An 18,615-nucleotide genomic window follows, 5' to 3' on the forward strand; every position below is an offset into this window, starting at 1 on the left:
GGCATCGAGTCCAGCATAGGTATATACCACTCTTCCATCGCATTTAACGGCGACGTCATCTGGATGAGTAAGGGCGCGACATGCAAGCAGGTTGTAAACAAGAGTACCGTGTGTGGTTCTCCGGTTCCGCTAGACTGTTGATTTTGACGACAGAGGAGAGTTCCTGCACGGATGCACGCTCGTTCGCAGTCATCATATTGACTTTCGCACCAGACAATGAGGGGTTAATGAGGAGTTGCTCAAATTCAAGAACAAGGTGGTCGCGCATATACTACATATCTTGCACGTCAAAAGCACTGGGATCGAACCTCGAAGTAAAGGTGAACGACCGCGATGAGGTGTGGGAAAGTGTTAGATGGAGTGGCGTGTTGCATGAGCGGAAATGCGATATCTCTGAGCTAAGGAAAATAGCAAAAACGCAGGCTCCTCGAGAAGCTCTGCAACAGGGTGGATTGCCTTGTTTATCTCTCATGTCAAATGAGAGTTGTGGAGACAAGAAAGTTGGCATGCCTTTGGTAATGGCTCGTCCACCTCCGTGCAGATCCCACACCAACAGAGCCACAAGATCTATTAACCAATGGACCATCAGTGTCGAAAGGTAGCAAGTTGATGTTGTCCCTGCCTTTCCTGTGACATCCTCCTCCAGGGCCCGCTGCTCGTCTTCATCCTCTGTTGCGCTAAGTTTTGCTTGGAGTGCCTCTATCTCTTGTATCATGGAAGGAGTGTTGAAATGCCTACACATAGCGTTCAAGGCGTGGACTGCTTAAAGTTCGCAGATAAAATGCCGACCTATCATATTCAATGCCTCTGCTTGGACGTGACCAACCATAGTGATGATACACCAATCTGGAGCCAGGAAGCATTGAAGGGTGGAAAAAGGAAAGAACAAAAGTACTCACGCAATCACTATGTATTTGAGTAGCTGTTTGTGATTAGAATCAGCGTCTACTGGTTTTTGCCGATGGAAACACCTACACCAGCACTCGGAGTCCGTGAGAACGACTCAAACTCGCGCACCACTTTCTGCTTTTCATCAGCAGACCGACGCGGTGTACGATAATCTGCACAAAGAATTTGGCACCGCTCGCCCAAAAGAGGTAAAACAACTTCAAGACGCGGGTCCTGTGCAGGCATTGGATTGCCGCGTGCCCTTGAATAGGTGTGCTTGTAAACCATGCGCTAACGCGGTATTGTAAGTTTGCAGGCAAAAACGCATAGTGTGACGGGCCAACCTTCCACATTGCCTACAGAACACTCACTGCGTGGATTAGTTTCCATCATCCAGGGGAGCCTCTCGAAAAATGTTATTTTTCCAACCTTCGTTCAATGGTGGGTACGAGTGGGACGAAACAATGAAAAGATGAGTACGCACGTAATTACTCAGAAGCGGGAAACCAAATATGTCTGAGAAAATTTGATCGTTCTATCAGTCTTCTGTCGATTCTGTTGTCATCATAAGTGAATATTTGTATGTTTCATATAGTTGCCTAACGCACCACAGACTTGTGACCGGCGTCAGGTCCCCTAGATTGATCCTGAAAGATAGTGTGATCGGCACAGACAAACCCCCAAGCATGATAAGAGAGGGTACCATATTCATGAGCGAGTAAAAGTGCTCCCTACGTCCCGAAACACAGCATCAGCAACAGCACACATAGTCATCCCACGGGCATACCGAATACTTTGGAATTGTTTCCTTCTCTCTTCAAAAAACGGTTTTCTTTGCCAAACTTGTGGGCTTGTGGCGGTATATAGTAGAGTCAAAACCTGTGGCTCTGTGGAGTGGTTCCCACTGTCTGAGGCTGAGTCCGATACTCAAGGTCGAAAAAGTGAGCAGCATACGATCATTGTGGAATACTCACGATCCCCTGAATCCCCTTGTTTTCCATTATCATCATCTCCATGGAAGCCTGAGCATTGTACGACCGTTATCACCAAATGTTTGCCTGCAGCACGGGTAGACAAGGATTTCATCAGCAGCACCAAATGTTCGTTAGTGGGAAGTGAGAGGCCTTTTGGTTGACGCAGCGCAACGTATTTGCCATTGCGACAATATGTCGCAGGATCATCAGCCCGATTGCTCCACTCTCCATCAGCCACGCGGGAGACCACGGGACAATAAACTGAGCTCATGGGGTCAACACCAAGGGTCCACGCATCCTCAAATATATTGCCAGTGCATTTGAAAGTACCATTGGAATAGTCACAATAATCGCCCAGCTGGTCACATCAGGCTTGACACATAGATGAGTATGAATGCATGACTTACTGCAACCCGTTGGCCAAAACATCCGTCTAGCCATGTAAGTCATATTGCACAGAGGAACGGGAGAAACGAAGAGCAATAGCAAGAACACTTGCCTTTATTCAGAACGGTAGTAGCATTTGTTGGTAAAGTTTGTTAAGCATTGAGGGGCTCAGTTGTTGAGTAGACAAGTGAAGAACAAATGTAGAATTCGATAGGGATTGAGGAAGAAATCCCTGAGTTTATATACATGAGTAGGTACGCACTGGACCAGTAGCATAAAAGGAAACTATTACTCAGTATAGTAAAGAATAGTGCAGAAGGTCATGGAATATGACATATAATATGATGTCACTATGACATCATTGTGGAGCTGATTGCTAAGAAATGTCATGTGATGACCAACGTGTTGATACACGTGTAAGTCTGGATCAATCTAGATGTCGGAACTATTAAGGATATTTCCAACACTCCCCCTCGCTCTAAAATGGTAGAGTCACAAGACCCATTGACGAGCGATTAGTTTTCGAACTTCTGCCAAGTTAACGATTTTGTAAGACCGTCTGCTTTTTGTTTGTCAGTTTGAACGTATTCAATACTGAACAAATTATCTTGAACACATTCGCAAACGAAGTGCCATTGGACGTTGATATGTTTTGAACGACCATCCGATACAGGATTCTCAGCTATGAAGCGAGCTCCCATATTATTGCAGTAGAGAATAGTTTTCTTGGTCTTGAGTTGAAGTTCTTCAAATAGCATAGATAGCCATTTGATTTGTCTGGCAGCATCGCATAAAGCCATATATTCGGCTTCAGTAGAGGAAAGTGCAATCGTCTTCTGTTTTCTAGAGCGCCAAGAAATAAGGGAATTGCCAAGATACATGGCATAACCGGTTGTCGAATGACAAGTGTCTTTATTAGAAGCCCAATCAGAATCTGCAAAGCCATAGATTCAAGATTCAAGTCCCGAATAATATAAAGCCAACTTTGGAGTAGATGCAATATAGTGAACTATATGCAAGGCTTTATTTCGGTGATCTTCAGTAGGATTTGCCATATATTGAGACATGCGAATAACTGCAAAGGCAATATCGGGACGAGTACCAAGAGCCATATAGAGTAATGACCCTATGATTGACTGGTACTGTGACCAAAGAGAAGATGTGGCTTGATAATCTGATGGTGCTTTTTCTGGTTGATATCCAGAGGGTAATGGAGTGCGAACATTTCGAGCAGTCTCCATGTTGAACCGTTTGATAACCTTTTTGACATAAGGTATTTGGTCAAGATAAATTTCTTTCTTCGACCTATCCTGGTGAATTTGAATGCCAAGGTATTCCTTGACTTCACCAAGATCTCTGGATTCCCATTTCTTCATAAATCGTTCTTTCTTGGCTTTTAGAAGATGTCTGTCTGATCCTAGAAAGAGTCCATCGTCGACATAGACAAGAAAGATGACGATTCCAGCTTTGGATATATGGATATAAATCCCAGCATCCACTTTGGATCGAATGTAGCCCATTGTGAGTAGAGATTGATGGAGGCAAGAGGATGAGTTGCACGTTTCCACGAAGGTTTAAAAGCTTCAGAAGAAAGTTTGCCTTGTGCACAACCTTTGCAAGAGGTAGTCTCCCCCTGTAATGTAAGATCTTGTTTAAGACCTAATCAGCAAATATGTCGGAGAACTGCTTGTGCAGGGTGACACATGCAATTATGCCAAAGAGACTCTTGTGTATCCTTGACCAAAGGGCAAAGGACCCCAAAAGCAGTGGTAGGTGGAAGCGGTATGCCCACAAACCAGTGTAGAGGTGAAGTCGGTGAAGCTACTTTCACTTCAAGGACAATCCGGCCATTTGGTGCTCTGATAGTCTCGCTAGTAAGTGTCGCAGTGCTCCTATACCTGTGATTGAGGAGCGCATTTCGAGAACACAGTCACTTTGAAAACAAAGGACTGTAAACAACATTATGTAGTGGCAGATTACTGCCATTTTCCAGGCGAATAACCACTGTTCCTTGACCGAGAAGTTGAACCTTTTTTGTGCCCGCAGTAGAGGCCAAAGGTGGATTTTGAAATTCTCGATAAGTCAAGAAATCAGTTTTAAAAGGAGTCACATGGTGTGATGCTCCAGAATCCAACATCCATAACGACTCACCCTTTGGTAGGTTCTTTTTTATATTTGCATATGACACACCCAAGGGGTACAAGTCATAAGAATCGAAGGCATGACCATCGAATTGCATGGGTAAGTACCCAGAGGCAGATTCGTTTGGATCATATTCGATGTCTGGATTATGCTTTATATGAAAAGATTTTACAACAGGCTTATCTGGCACAGATTCGTGAAATTGAGATAAGGACATAGGCTTAGCACGCTTTTTAGCGGCTTTTACAAGTACGGATTTTCGGAGAGATCCTCCATCTCTACTATTCTGTCCTCAAAGTCGAGGGGAAGAGAGATTAATAATCTGTTGTTGCGTCTCAGATGCATTGCCATTGTCCTCAACATTCCTATTCTCCACCAAGTTCTCGCCAGCCAAAATGGGAGTTCCCACTCGTACTGAGGGTTTGCAGGAACCACTCGTACATGTCCCGTCCTGCTCAGCAGGGGGAAGGGAAATCTTCCTCAGATGAGAGTCCAAGTACTCCTGTTGCTTCGGTTCCCGAAGGGAAACCTCCAGCAGGTTGCAAGTTGTGGCTGTTTGGCGACAAATAGAACATTGGCAAGAATTAGAGCCAGGAATGTTGACATGAATCGGTACTAACTCAACTTGATCCAGTTGGAAATTCAGAATTTCCTCCAGATACCAAGGAGCAAGATTTCCGGTTGTGACATCGACTGGATAATTAGGGGTTTCCCCCACAGTTTCCATCGCCATTTGTAAATCTTGGCGGGAAAGATCAGGATCATACATCTCGGTGTCAGTTATGACATGTTGACCAAGATATGTATTTAGGTCGGAGGAATAAACTCGTTCAACTGGAGTATTATCCAGGAGAGAATATTCAGGAGATGGTGTGTGGGATGGTACATTGATTGTGGTGATATCAAAATCTTCCGCATTAAAAGAAGCAGCGGCATTTTCGAAGTATTGTTGATCCGGGTATACATCCCAGGATCTTGAATTAGGATCATAGGAACCTTCAGGAAGTTCCTCGATATAGGCAGCGTCAATTGCTTCCGCGCCTTCTACTTTGATATTATGGGCCTGGGCTTTGCCCTTGCCACAACGCCTGTTTTGGCCTTGGCCACGAGAACCAGAACTTTGCTGCTGTTGTTGTGGAGTATAGGGAGTGTAACCTCCACGTCCACGTCCACAACCTCCGTGACCTCTTCCACGATTTCCACAGTAACCGCGAAAGGATCCTGATCCAGATCCAGATTGATGATCGGAAGTATTATGACCGCCTCTGCAAATTTGACAGAGTGGTGGCTTATTCATACGTGCCAGAAGAGAATTTGATTCTTGTTTAACCATGGTCGAAGATGACCCGGCTTTATCCTGTTGTGGAAGCATTGTTTTGCCCGATTTATGGGCCCAGACTTCTTTCATGCGAGGGATTACAGTATCAGGAGAGAGTTGATTGGCGGCAATAGAGGATAGAATATTGACCAGAGCTTGTTCCCAAGCTTGTGTCATAGAATGGACCAGAATTAGCACTTTCATTTTGTCATTTAGGGCGATGCCCTGAGTGCTGATCGCCGCGATGAGCATAGTGATCTCCGCGATCTTGGCCATTATGTCATCCTTCGGTTTGATTTGAATGCGAATGAGTCGCTGAAATTCCATGAATGTAGTCATGGCTGAAGGTGATCCGTAAGCACTTTTGAGTGCTTCCCATTTCAAATGAGATGACACTTGTCCGTCAATAGACATTGCGATCATTGGATCACAATACAGTGTGAGAATTCCTTGCGCACATGTGTCAGATGTAAGCCATGCAGGGAGAGTAGGATCTCCGGCTGCAGGTTGTGCCAAGGTGCTGTCAATGACTCCCATAATTCTGAGAGTTTGCATATAAGCCTTCATTAGAACCGACCAAGAGGCATAATTCAAGCCATTGAGCTTGGGGATCTGCTTTGAAAGACCTTCGGACATCTAGTGTCAAAAGTCCATAAGCAGGTGTTCGTATAAGAACGAGTGAGGCGGATGAATATCAACGGATGGAGGATTTAATTGATGAATCCGATTCCTTTTTGGTCTGCGAGCAGCTGCTCTAGCAGTTTGAGATGGATGGCATTTTCGTGTACAGGTGTTCTTGCAATAAGGACAGGGATTTCGTCTTTTCTCCATTTTGGTCTCTGGTGCCTTTGTACCTTTCTCAGCGAATCTCCAAGAAGAGATGCGAGAATTATTGCGCTCTAGACTTAAAAAGTCTAGTGGAGGAAAATAATGGTAGCTTAAAAAGCTCCAGTTGCAGTCATGCAACGGTATTCCATCCAAACAAAATCCCAAATAGGGATCGGCGCAGGAATATGGTACATTTAAGGCATAGGAATGATGAAAATGTTTGTCCTTTACAAGAATTTCCAAAACATTATATGATTCATACAAAGTACACGTATTAGTTGCTGAATGGTTTTGGCCGCCTGATGCATACGGTGCGTCCAGCAAGCTTGGAAGAAGATAACTTTTGGCGTATGGCTCGAGCTTCACGAGCTCGGCTAAGAGCCGTGGTGCGAATTCCGCGAGGTCGGGGTGCTGCGAGATAATCAAAAGAAGTGTCGTCCATGACATGTTCAAGATCGCATAGAATCTCTTCTGTTCCGGGCCAGTAAGCGAAGTCGGAGTTAATGGGGTCTGGACCCCATGAAAGATGCCGGTTAACAGCATTATATCGCACGGCAACTCCCACATCTGCTTCGTCCTGGTACCGTCGTATAGCCCTAAAGAGGTTGCTATCAAACTTGTTTCCTCCACGTCTGCATTCTCGGAACCACCCTGGGACACATCTAACGTCGGTGCTTCCGTCAACCCAAGTTCCTCGGAAATGGAACTCAAGATGCTGGTTCCAAAGGCGGAGAGGAGGGATGACACCGTTGAAGCAGGGATCATAGAGTGGGTGAACATTGTAGTAGACGTAGACAAACGTATCATGGGTGATTGTAAACGTGGGAACAGTGTCGAGGGAAGGATCTTCATAGTAAGCACTGGGAAGATCGCAACCATTAAAGTTAGCGATAGCATGGGGCGATGATGTATGAGACAATTTAGGGAAGAAGTCAGTAACATAGCCGTGATAGGCTAAATGGAGACCCGGATAGAAGAAAGGCGATTCGAACCCAGGAAAGTGGGGCATTTGTTGCCATGCTGTTTCCACGGTGTCAATTGGAACGAGATACATCGCAGGGTTTGGCTTCTTGAAGAAAGCCATCGACGACGGAACAGCCTCTCTCCAGCTGGCGCAATCCCGTACATACAACATCTCAGTATACTCTATTATTTCTTTTACCACATACTTCCGCCACTTTACTTCATACATCCCGTCTTGCTGTTCAGCGATAGCGAGTTCGAGTTTCTTTGCAACGACGAGAGACATCTTTTTAAACAATTAGTTCCTGTTGTTTGACAAAGCAAACGAGTTTTATAACAAATTGAACTCAGCGATGTCTGCGACAGCGAGAACGACATCAGGATTAACCAACTCATTGACAGCCACAACATCCTCAGGAAGAGGAGTAGGAGCCCGACAAGGAGAAGGCAGATTAAGCGCTTCAACCAAGTGATAGGGCGGAACAGGATCTAAGTCTGCGTCGTAATCGATGTCAGGAAGATGAAAATGAAGATAGTGAGGGGGTGGAGTTGGCGGACGAAGGATAAGTCGCTGTAACAGTGCTCTGCGGAGTATCTGCTCTTGAAGCAAATTCTGCCACCTTCGCCACCAGGCGGATAATCCTAATAGAGTAAACCAAAAAGCCACCAAGCGAACAAACAGCTCATGGAGATTAATCGGATCCAAGCCACCATAATGAAGTATTAAAACGGCCTGGTTCAAACCAGCAGCCAGCGACACAGCGAAGACTACTACTACTGTTCCTAGCGCATCTAGGCCTACGATATCCATAGTGTTATGCCCATCGGCAGTGAACGCTCTATGCAAATACCGCAAATAGCTTGCCACCTAGTAGTAGGCGGGGCTCATAACCTATTGCGCAGAGGAATGGGAGAAACGAAGAGCAATAGCAAGAACACTTGCCTTTATTCAGAACGGTAGTAGCATTTGTTGGTAAAGTTTGTTAAGCGTTGAGGGGCTCAGTTGTTGAGTAGACAAGTGAAGAACAAATGTAGAATTCGATAGGGATTGAGGAAGAAATCCCTGAGTTTATATACATGAGTAGGTACGCACGGACCAGTAGTGTAAAAGGAAACTATTACTCAGTATAGTAAAGAATAGTGCAGAAGGTCATGGAATATGACGTATAATATGATGTCGCTATGACATCATTGTGGAGCTGATTGCTAAGAAATGTCATGTGATGACCAATGTGTTGATACATGTGTAAGTCTGGATCAATCTAGATGTCGGAACTATTAAGGATATTTCCAACAAGCCACCCGTCCAGTTTGTACCAATATCGATGGCAATCTGTGTGCATAAGCCCCGGTGTATCAATGCCACGCCGAGTATGCTATGATAATGCATATGGTTAGGGCCACATGCACTCGGGGGAAAAAGTACTGACATGCATAGTTGTCCATCTACATGGCCCATCACAGCAACCAGGACGTTGCTCGACATCAGCAAATCACGAGTTTACTTATCCTTACTTGACAGCTACTTAACATTTGCTTATCATACCAACTGCCAAGCAGCCGTCTGCTTGGATAAGTAGATCCTCCTGCTGGATACTTACTTAGCACTGCTTATCTTTTACTTAACGCATGCTTAGCTTATTAGTTTCTTACTTGGAATAATGCTGGTTCTGTTCTGTCAAGCAGATAAGCAGCAACGAAGTGCAATTAATATCTGCTAAGCACATGCTAAGTAGCGGTGAAGTAAATTACATGGCAGTAAGATCGAGGGATTGAAAAACATAGACAAACTAGCAATAGCAATTGGGAAGATGTATTAGAGATCCTGTTGTGGACTCAGTGGATTGTATAAGCAGTAGGGAATGAAAACCTACAGATAAGTGCATACTCATCATCAGATCCTGCATCACTCAACAGCTCGGGGTCAAGTTCTTGCCCTATCACAAGCAAAGCAAGGGCGAGCTCTACGATGGCTTGAAGCTGAGCAATAGATCTTCTTTTGGCGGCCCCCATAAACTTCCTCATTGGGGCTCCCCAATTCTGGTCTGAAAATGTGCATGCAGTCTTGCTATCCTTGCCTGAAGCCATGTTGTATTTGACGGGGGTCTGCACAAACCTCATTGCCACTTTGGCAATACCATCTTTGACATTGATGGGGGACTTGGGCTCAACATCACCAGATCTGACGAGGTTCAAGCCACATGAGAGCTAAAAAATTAATCAATACTGTAGCTATGAAAATGACTCAATAAATGTTACCGCAGCAGCACAAAGTCCAAGAGCACCAACAACACCATGCTTTGCCAAAGACGAAGTGTCAAGAGTGGGGACTTGAACATATCCTTTGGTTGCAGTCAAATGGCTGCTCAGCAGCAGCTGTTGCACAAAAATGGAGTGGAAGGCCTTCTCAGGAACAGTCATGTCAAGGTCTTCATATAAGAATGTGAAATGATCAAGTAATACTTTTGCAGTGTCAGCAGGAAATGGGTCTTGAGGATTGAGGAAGAAAGCTATGAGTTGTGCAATGGCCATGGAGGCAAAGCCATGCCTCCAATCACACAAGTGTTGAGATGCCTATGGTGAACATGGTCAGCTACAGATGAAGTCAGAATGAAATGGACTTACAACAGAAACCATGGGCAAGCTGGGAAGAATGCTACCTGCCATGTTCTTGAGTATGGGGTATACGACTGGCATGATCTCCTGTAGAGCCCTGCAAATATCTTGCTTGGTGATGTTGAATGCATCCTCTTGGTTTCCAGCCCATAGGATTAGCGTTGGAATAACTTCCCTCTTCCACTTCTGATCTTTATGCAGATCTGAGGGGAGATCTGAATTGTTGAAATGCACTTGCGCAGGGATGGTCTGCACTTGACTTGACGAATCACTTGCTATGATAGATCTCTTGCTAGTAGATGTGGCTGATAAGCTGGACATAGAGTCACAAGCTTGTATCGTGATCTTCTTTGGCATGCCCTTTGTAACCATGACACACGACTGAAAGAAAATAAAAGATGAAGGAACACAGAGAAAGGTGGTCAGCACATACCTTGGCCGTGGCATTCTTGTGCCCCAAAACACAGATGGCATCATCTAGATTGTCGCAGTTATCATCGATGCTGTTGCCCTCAACCTCAGAGGTTGAGACGTATTCCAACTTGGCTACTTTCCTCTTGATGTTGGCAAGTCTGGTGGCAGGATCATTGGCCTCATACTCCTCGGCCATTGTGGCAGCACACTGAGACTACCATTGCATGAGTAAAAACCATTTCAGCATGAAAGATACTCAATGATAACATTTTGAAGAGCAGGGACATCCAAAGCCAGAGGTCTCACTGGCCTGCTAGCTTCTCCATCTTTGCAATCAGGTAGTGAGTCGAAGTTTTCTGGTAGTTGGGATTCGAACTCGTAGTTGTATTGGGGATCATTTGGCAGTGGAGAGCCGAGATTGAATACACGGAACTCGACATTGGTAGTACTTGTAGTGAGGGTACTTGTGGACGGAGGTGGTGCAGCTGATGTGTGAGGACTGGCACTGGCACTCGCAGATTGCATAGAGCTTGTGTCGATGATGTTCACCCAATTTTTGACACACTTAGATAAAGTCAGTTTATCATCAGAGCTGGCAGTCATTAGGACATTTGCAAAGAAAAGAGTTGCCTCAGTTAGGAGGAACATGTTAAGAAGTAAGACGCACATCAAACCAGTACTAGTGCCAATGCTATTGTCACGTGTTGATGGCAGGGATACTTTGTTGTGCATGGAGATTATCACTTCACACGGCGATTTTGCCTTTGCTGCTTTTGTCCCTTTCCCCTTCATCACTACAGGTCCAGCATTGTTTTCCAGATCAGCTAGGGGGGTAAGTGGCTCATTCATCCCTACAAAAAAAATCAGCCTCATGTTTTCTTGGTTAAGCATGATAGATACCGCCATCACTCTCATTTCTTTGCCTGCCAACAGCATGAGGATGAGGACACGGCTTGATGGGCTTAGTGCTGGCAGTGACACCACTTTGGTTGACCTCCATTTCATCCTTGATTTCGCTGATCCATTGATAACCTCTCTTCAGTGCTGCAACCTTTTTGGCAAGGGCTTCCTGGGTGCGTTCATTGTTAGCTTCCTTCTCCACTGTCACACACCAAAGGTGTTTGGTGAGGTGGACATGGATGTAGCTGATGAATGGAGGTGAAGACCATAGCCCTCATGTGAAGAATGACAGCCAGCAATGTCAGCAGTCATCCCTTGCACAAGAACAAGTTGTCAATGCCAAAGAAAAAGGAGGAGGCAAGTTAAGCACCAATAAAATTCTTAAGCGCCCATGTATGGCATTCCAGTTTTTGATGTATCTCCACCAATTCTGCAGACACTGAAACCATTCCCACACTCGCTTGTAGTGCTCAGCCACACGATCCTACCTTCCAGGATTGGAAAGGATTTGCGCACTCCACACGTTTCTACAGCACTCCCTCCACAAGACGCTCATTTCACTAATTCTTCTGATATGGCTGCCTCCACATCAGTTATTTCGCTTGTCCCCTTTGCTAGGGGCCATGGCTACATATATCTACCAGGAGTTCCTACCAGCTTCCATCCTGAAGCATCCTGGTACATCCCACCCTCATCTGCCCCCTCTCAGCCCATCCAGCTTGGACAGCGTGTTCTTTTTGTCAGTATGACCTCCAGGAGGACGTTCTTTGGTCGCCTCAGGTCTGTCATTCACTTGGAAAGGTCTTATGTGGTTGTTTCAGTCTCTCCAGTCCAAGAAGCATATGGATCCTTCCTCCCTGCCCCCTGCAACGTCTTCATACCAGTCTTGTCTGTCATTCTTCCAAAATTGCGACAGCTACAGTATAATCTACTGTTCTCCACTCTCCCTGATCACATCCATGACGAGTATGATGCACATCTTGCCTCCTTGTTGCAAGATACAGCAGAAGATGCTCCCCCTTCATCCTCTCTTCCAACAGAGCCTCATTCATGAAGTTTTTATTTGCTTCACTGAGAGGATGGTTTGGGGGGGAAAGTTGCGATCCCCTATGCTCCTGTCACCCCACAGACCCCCAAAGCTTGACCCCTGTTGACATCTGACTCACCCTGTCCACTTTTGGATGTACTATATCGGCATCAGATCAGCGCTGCCTCTCTGTCATCCCACTTTGGCCTAGAAGTGATCTCTTTGAGATGTGACATGCACAGCCTCCCCCTAATGTGATTCCAGTGCACTTTCCCAGTTCCTGACATTGCTTGACTCATACTGTGACATTCTGACTGTCTTTGACTCACCTATTGCCAATACTTACCAATCTTTTGACTTTGCTTACTGATTCTTCGCTTTTTGGCTTACTTATCCTTACCAATGCTTACCAATGCTTTCCAAGATGATTACCCATTGCTTACATTCCTTACTCATCAGTTACCAATCACTTACCAAGTGTTTGCACCTTGTTTTCCATAGGCAATGCCCCTGTACTGTATATAAGTCACTGTACTTAGGTAGCAAAAAAAAAAGAAGACATCAGAGAGCCCCTCTTGCTCGCAATTTATCATCTCTCAGTAAATCATTCATCAGCTTCGATAGTTGAGACTTTATCAAGGGTCTAGCTATCATCTACTTCACTTATCATCATCTATCATCCATATACTTCGCTCCAAGCCCTCCCTGAGCTCAGTACAGCTTAGGACATTGAATTAAGTCACCATCCATCCTTCTGTAGGCTGACAGCAGTCTACCCTATCGCTTTCTATCACATTCTTGCTCCCTCTTCAGTCAGGAGCACCCCCAACCCTCAGCACTCATCTTTGAGTGTTGTAGCTCGCAAAAACCCTCCCAAAGAACAGGTTCTACCATCTAGGTACTGCATAGGCACACCACCACTCGCTTTCATTGTCTTTTGTGTTGGTTTTGGTTGGTTTTCACCACTGAACCTCACTTTGACTCACACCACACTTGTCTGTCTTCTCGGTTGGCTGTCAAGGATGATCCTACTGGGATGCATGTTAGCCACCTGGCGCTTCGGGTGACCACTTGCAAGTGTCTCCTGTGGGCACTCCACAGCCAGTTGGTTGTCCATATCTCGCAGTGCAAAGGGTCGTTGGCTGTGTGTGAAGGTGGAAGACAAAGAGACAGAAGAAAAAAAGGTACACCCGCTGCCATCTCTTTTGGCTTAGTTCGATTCTATGTTCAGTCGGCAAATCTTTGCTGTCCCACAGTAACTCCCATTACTCATCATTTTTCTTTCAGATATGATTCCCTGCATTGAAACCTGGCTGCCATCGATGGTTCAGAAACAAGTCAGGCCTAACCCAGCACATCAATGTATACCACCCAGTATTTCCACCTATCAACATCCCCACACAGGTAGAACAGCCAGATCAGGTACCATTGCCTGAAGAGGAACAATTCCAGTTCTGACTGGACAACAATGACTATAGTGACCCATCCACAAGCCCTTTGAATCCAACCCTTCTGGCAGAGTTTGTTGGACAAGGTGACAAGTATTATTGGAACTATCACCCAAACCTCACTGGTATGCAGTATGGGTGAAAAATTAAGTATTTACCGATGTATATTTGACAGGGCAGCCTTGTGATTCGTCTGGAAACCCCCTCCCAGTTGGACAGTTCGTCCCTGCAAACTCCTTCTGAAAAGCAACCTAACAATTGGTCACCATACTCCAGTTGTCTGGAGTTCGAGCTAGCTGACTTCCTGTTCACCCACAGCCAGATGTCTGCAGCCAATATTAACGAGTTACTAGATCTCTGGAATGCGACACTTCTTGGTGCTGGCAGCCAGCCCATCTTCAAAGATAGTGCTGAAATGTACAAGATGATTGATTGCACTATACTTGGTGATGTACAGTGGGAGAATTTTTGCATATCCTATACCAGCAAACAACCAACTGATAATGTCCCATCATGGATGAACGCCACATACAATATTTGGTTCTGGGACCCTAAAGATGTTATTCACGATATGCTTTCCTGACCTGATTTTTTGAGAGACATGGATTACCGGCCATTTCAGGAATATGAGAGTGTGATGGACAAGAGACAGTGGGAGGATTTCATGTCTGGTGATTGGGTGTGGACTCAAGCGGTGCGTCTTTTATCTTCTATGTCTCTGAGCGCTGTACTAATGGTGTGCAAATAACAGGACATAATTTCTCGTGATTCAACCATGCACAGGTCAACCTTCATTCCAATCATCCTTGGCAGTGACAAGACAACCGTGTCAGTTGCAACCAGTCAAAATGATTATTATCCCCTCTACCTCTCAATAGGTAACATGAGCAACAAAGTTTGTCATGCACATCACAATAGTGTTGCTCTCATTGCTTTCCTTGCAATCCCACATAGTAAGTGCATCTGATAGATACATAGGAAAGTAATGGCGCTAATGAGAGATATACTTGTAGCTGACAAAGAGCATGTGCCCACCGACACATTCCAACAATTCTGCTGCCAACTCTTTCATTCATCACTCGCATATATCCTTCGAAATCTCAAGCCTGCAATGACCAAACCAACCATTATGTGGTTCGGTGATGGACACTATCGCCGTGTAATTTTTGGACTTGGCCCTTATATCGCCAATTATGAGGAACAAGTCCTTCTGGCATGTATTGTGCGAGGGTGGTGTGCAAAGTATGTTTTTCTACTTTCCAACTCTTACTATCAACTAACTAGAATCTCAGATGTCTTGGGATGAGGCAGGAACTTGATACTGATGCACTTTATTGGAGTCGCGAACATGCAGAAGTGCTGATCAAGGAGTTTGATCTCAAGACCTTACGGGATGTGTATGGCATTGTGGGTGATACAATTGTAAGTATTGTGTCACTTAGATTCCACTGTGCCTGTGTCCTGAAAACCGATTTCAGCCATTCACCAGCAGTTTTCCCCATGCCAATATATACCAACTCATCGCCCCTGATATACTACACCAGATCATCAAAGGGACATTCAAGGATCATTTGGTCGAGTGGGTTGAAAGCTATTTGAAGACCGTGCATGGCACAACAAAGGCAAATGCGATCTTAGATGATATTGACCAGAGGTACATCTGCTTTAATTTACATTTCTTTCTTTCCTCATGTAGGATACCTTAGAATTGCAGCCATTGCACCTTTTGCAGGGCTCCGTCACTTTCCCGAGGGCCATCATTTCAAACAGTGGACTGGTAACAACTCAAAGGCACTAATGAAGGTAATTTTAGATCAGGTTGTTTATACAGTCTGTCATTAACGTTCGATACATAGGTGTATCTACCTGCCATTGAGGGGCATGTACCAACGGAGATTGTGCGAACATTTCGTGCTTTGTTGGAGTTCACATACCTGGTCTGTCACAATGTCCTCACTGAAGAAACCTTGGTTGCAGTTCAAGATACCATCGACCGCTTTCACAAGTACCAGGAAATATTTTGCCAATCAGGTACCATTCAAACTTTTTCCTTACCACACCAGCATGTGATGAAACACTACCCTGATCTTATATGTTTATTTGGGGCACCAAATGGACTTTGCACATCAATCACCAAATCAAAGCATATTGATGTTGTGAAGGACCCGTACTGGTGGACCAATCATAACAAGCCACTGGGCCAAATGCTCATTATCAATCAGCACTTAGATAAGTTGGCGGCCTCTCGAAGGGATTTCAACGAATGAGGGATGCTAGAGGGAAACTGCCTCATGGCAACTATGCAGCTCCTTTTGACTCAAGGTTGGTCATTGGACGATCATATTGATTTTCATCATATTCACATGAAGTAAACAGATGGCAGAGAGAACAGCAGTACATCACAGGTCCTAGGTTCTGGTCCCTGTAACGAAGACAATGGTGAGGCTGTGGACTGCCCAACATCCATAGAGGCGCATGTTGAACTTGCTCGCACCACCTGTATGTACCTTATTAACCTGAGTAGTGCAGTGGCTCACAAAATCAACCTCTTGCATTCAGAAATGAAGCAGGCCAGAACCATGGCAGATCTTGCAATTGAGCTTGGTCTATTGCGTCTCCCTACCATTCTGGAGGAGTTCCTGCTTCAACAAGCCGACACTGAAGACTACCATGATCTCTGTGACATCTCACTATCTGAGTGCCCCATCTATGGCAACAAAATCACCGTCATTAATTCTGCAGCTGCACTATTCTATGTGCCAAGTGATATCAGTGGTATTGGTGGCATGCGGCATGAGTATATCTGCTCATGTCATTCGTGGCAGAACAGGCCACCCCGGTATGACTGTGCATTTGTGAATACTAATCCAGGGCTGAAGGGGATGCATGGTTTGGATGTCATGCATATCCTTGGGTTTTTTTCCTTTGTTTCCCAAAGCAAGTGTTACCCATGCGCAGTAGTGCAGTGGTTTGACCATGTCGGGGATGACCCAGATGTGGATACGGGGATGTGGATCGTACACCTGGCCCTTACTGCAAATCGTCACCTGGCCACCGCTGTCATACATGTAGACACCATATATTGTGCAGCACACCTCGTCCCCTTGTATGGCACCCACCCCATTCCCAGAACCATAAAGCTGCATCATTCTTACAACACATTTACCACCTTCTACATGAACAGATTTATTGATCATCATGCATTTTCACTTTTATCAGATCCATACTTGTAGCATACTTGATTGTATGCTCAAATTCCATAGTAACTTAGCTGCTTGGGATGCTTATCTACTTGAGTTGCACTTAAACATTTGCCAAGTTACTTAGCGGTCATGCATGCTTGGCAATGTGGGTGCTTAACGTGCTTATGCTACTTACGTGCTTGACAGGTGCTGCTAAGTGGTCAAGCATGGTTAAGCAGACTTATGATTTGCTGATGGACGTCGACCATAACCTTGAAATTGCCCGTCCCCCATCTACCCCAGGCTACCTTCACACCCCAGATTGATCAGGGAAGGTGGGCATGCTTAATGAAGTGGTCTTCATGCCATCTTGCTTGACAGGGAAGACCTCCTCATCAACATTGTTGAGGTATGCATAGCACACCTGTGCATTTCAGTGCCACTGATACATCAAATTGATGGCCTCAGAAAGTTCTGAACTGCTCTGCTTGTCGATGCAGCAGGTATCTACCCACAACCACTTGTAGCTGTCCTTCTTTGCTTGCTCACAACTCTTGATGATCTTTTGGTAGCTGTAGCATTCTCTGACCTCTTTCCTCTCTTCTTCCCCCATCTTCATCAGCCCAGTCATCTCTTCATAGCTGACCTCCATGCCCCAGTGATGTGACAGTATAGCATAACAACTATCTTTGTCATCAAGTTCCTTCAGGATTTCATGTTTGGGATCAGTCTTCTGGATATCCCTTTCCCAGTCAAGAACAGCTTCCATGTCTAGTAACTTCATCTTCCTCAGAAGTCAACACAAGGTTCAACTTTCAGAAAGGAATCACACATACTTTGTTAGGTGTCCAATCCTGCAGAGTACTCTTTCACATGGTGAGCTTCGAGTGTAGGATGAAAGGCACACACAAGACTGATTGATTGCTGGTTGTAGGTGTTGAGGGAGGGACACAGGTGTTTTTTGAGGTGACTTAGATATTTGGCAGACATGTGGAACAGGCATTTTCAACTGGTACATATTATTTGTTCATTATTTGGTCTATGAGAGTTTATCAAGAACATGAGGCAAGACAACCTTCCAGGGTCTCTGTTATTAGTTCATTACAGTCATTCCCTCTGCAGTTGCAGTTATGGTGTGTATGCAGCAAGGCAGACCCAACCAACTACCTCCACACCCATAAAGGCAGATGTCGATGAACTATGTAGACAATCATTATTGATGCAAAGATTGTCTATTACTATCTTCAGTAGATGTGCTGGCCATATTGGGGAGTGCCAGGATTTTTTTTTGGCATGGATACATGGTACAGATGGTCCATTGCAAAGAAAAATGTGGTGTTGCCTCAATGTTGCTGCATACATTGGCCATCTCAAATCCCTGGAATTTGGAGCAGGTCCCTGGGCATTCCAAATAATGCACACTTTTAAACAGCACTAGAATGCCACCTTCATGTAAAGCTTGGAGAATGGTAAGAGGGTAGGCTGTCTTTGTGTGCTGGAGACAATTGATTGGCACCCTTCCCAAATG

At 45.1% G+C, this 18,615-nt stretch overlaps 5 protein-coding genes across 5 annotated transcripts; 1 reads left to right on the plus strand and 4 right to left on the minus strand.

The window, feature by feature from the left end:
- Positions 1–210: 210 nt before the first annotated feature.
- Positions 211–1,418, minus strand: F5J12DRAFT_462164 (uncharacterized protein). The gene is made up of 8 exons (XM_051739551.1): positions 1,373–1,418; positions 1,233–1,317; positions 976–1,179; positions 900–922; positions 790–846; positions 623–734; positions 511–567; positions 211–456 (listed from the first exon to the last, which is right to left on the minus strand). The coding sequence occupies exons 2-8, from the start codon at positions 1,239–1,241 to the stop codon at positions 352–354; spliced, it is 567 nt and encodes a 188-aa protein (XP_051595578.1). The 5' UTR covers positions 1,242–1,317; positions 1,373–1,418; the 3' UTR covers positions 211–351.
- F5J12DRAFT_929714 (uncharacterized protein) lies at positions 1,003–2,220 on the minus strand. Its single transcript, XM_051749506.1, has 6 exons — positions 1,863–2,220; positions 1,683–1,738; positions 1,497–1,619; positions 1,373–1,443; positions 1,233–1,317; positions 1,003–1,179 (listed from the first exon to the last, which is right to left on the minus strand). Exons 1-4 carry the CDS (start codon positions 2,131–2,133, stop codon positions 1,381–1,383), a joined length of 513 nt encoding a protein of 170 aa, XP_051595579.1. The 5' UTR covers positions 2,134–2,220; the 3' UTR covers positions 1,003–1,179; positions 1,233–1,317; positions 1,373–1,380.
- A 7,116-nt stretch (positions 2,221–9,336) lies between these two features.
- On the minus strand, positions 9,337–11,178 carry F5J12DRAFT_786251 (uncharacterized protein; the record flags this gene model as incomplete). The annotated part of the gene is made up of 5 exons (XM_051743398.1): positions 9,337–9,708; positions 9,760–10,074; positions 10,126–10,497; positions 10,550–10,744; positions 10,837–11,178. 5 exons carry the CDS (start codon positions 11,176–11,178, stop codon positions 9,337–9,339), a joined length of 1,596 nt encoding a protein of 531 aa, XP_051595580.1.
- Positions 11,179–13,493: 2,315 nt separating this feature from the next.
- F5J12DRAFT_907444 (uncharacterized protein) lies at positions 13,494–17,138 on the plus strand (the record flags this gene model as incomplete). The annotated part of the gene is made up of 11 exons (XM_051748939.1): positions 13,494–13,601; positions 14,153–14,464; positions 14,528–14,599; positions 14,657–14,858; positions 14,919–15,147; positions 15,198–15,327; positions 15,384–15,559; positions 15,612–15,708; positions 15,762–16,138; positions 16,289–16,404; positions 16,435–17,138. 11 exons carry the CDS (start codon positions 13,494–13,496, stop codon positions 17,136–17,138), a joined length of 2,523 nt encoding a protein of 840 aa, XP_051595581.1.
- A 382-nt stretch (positions 17,139–17,520) lies between these two features.
- F5J12DRAFT_727138 (uncharacterized protein) lies at positions 17,521–17,856 on the minus strand (the record flags this gene model as incomplete). The annotated part of the gene is made up of 1 exon (XM_051741779.1): positions 17,521–17,856. The coding sequence occupies one exon, from the start codon at positions 17,854–17,856 to the stop codon at positions 17,521–17,523; it is 336 nt and encodes a 111-aa protein (XP_051595582.1).
- Between the last annotated feature and the right edge of the window lie 759 nt (positions 17,857–18,615).

Source organism: Pisolithus orientalis (assembly GCF_024613125.1).
Source record: "Pisolithus orientalis strain OTSU chromosome Unknown F5J12scaffold_52, whole genome shotgun sequence".
Classification (NCBI taxonomy): domain Eukaryota; kingdom Fungi; phylum Basidiomycota; class Agaricomycetes; order Boletales; family Pisolithaceae; genus Pisolithus; species Pisolithus orientalis.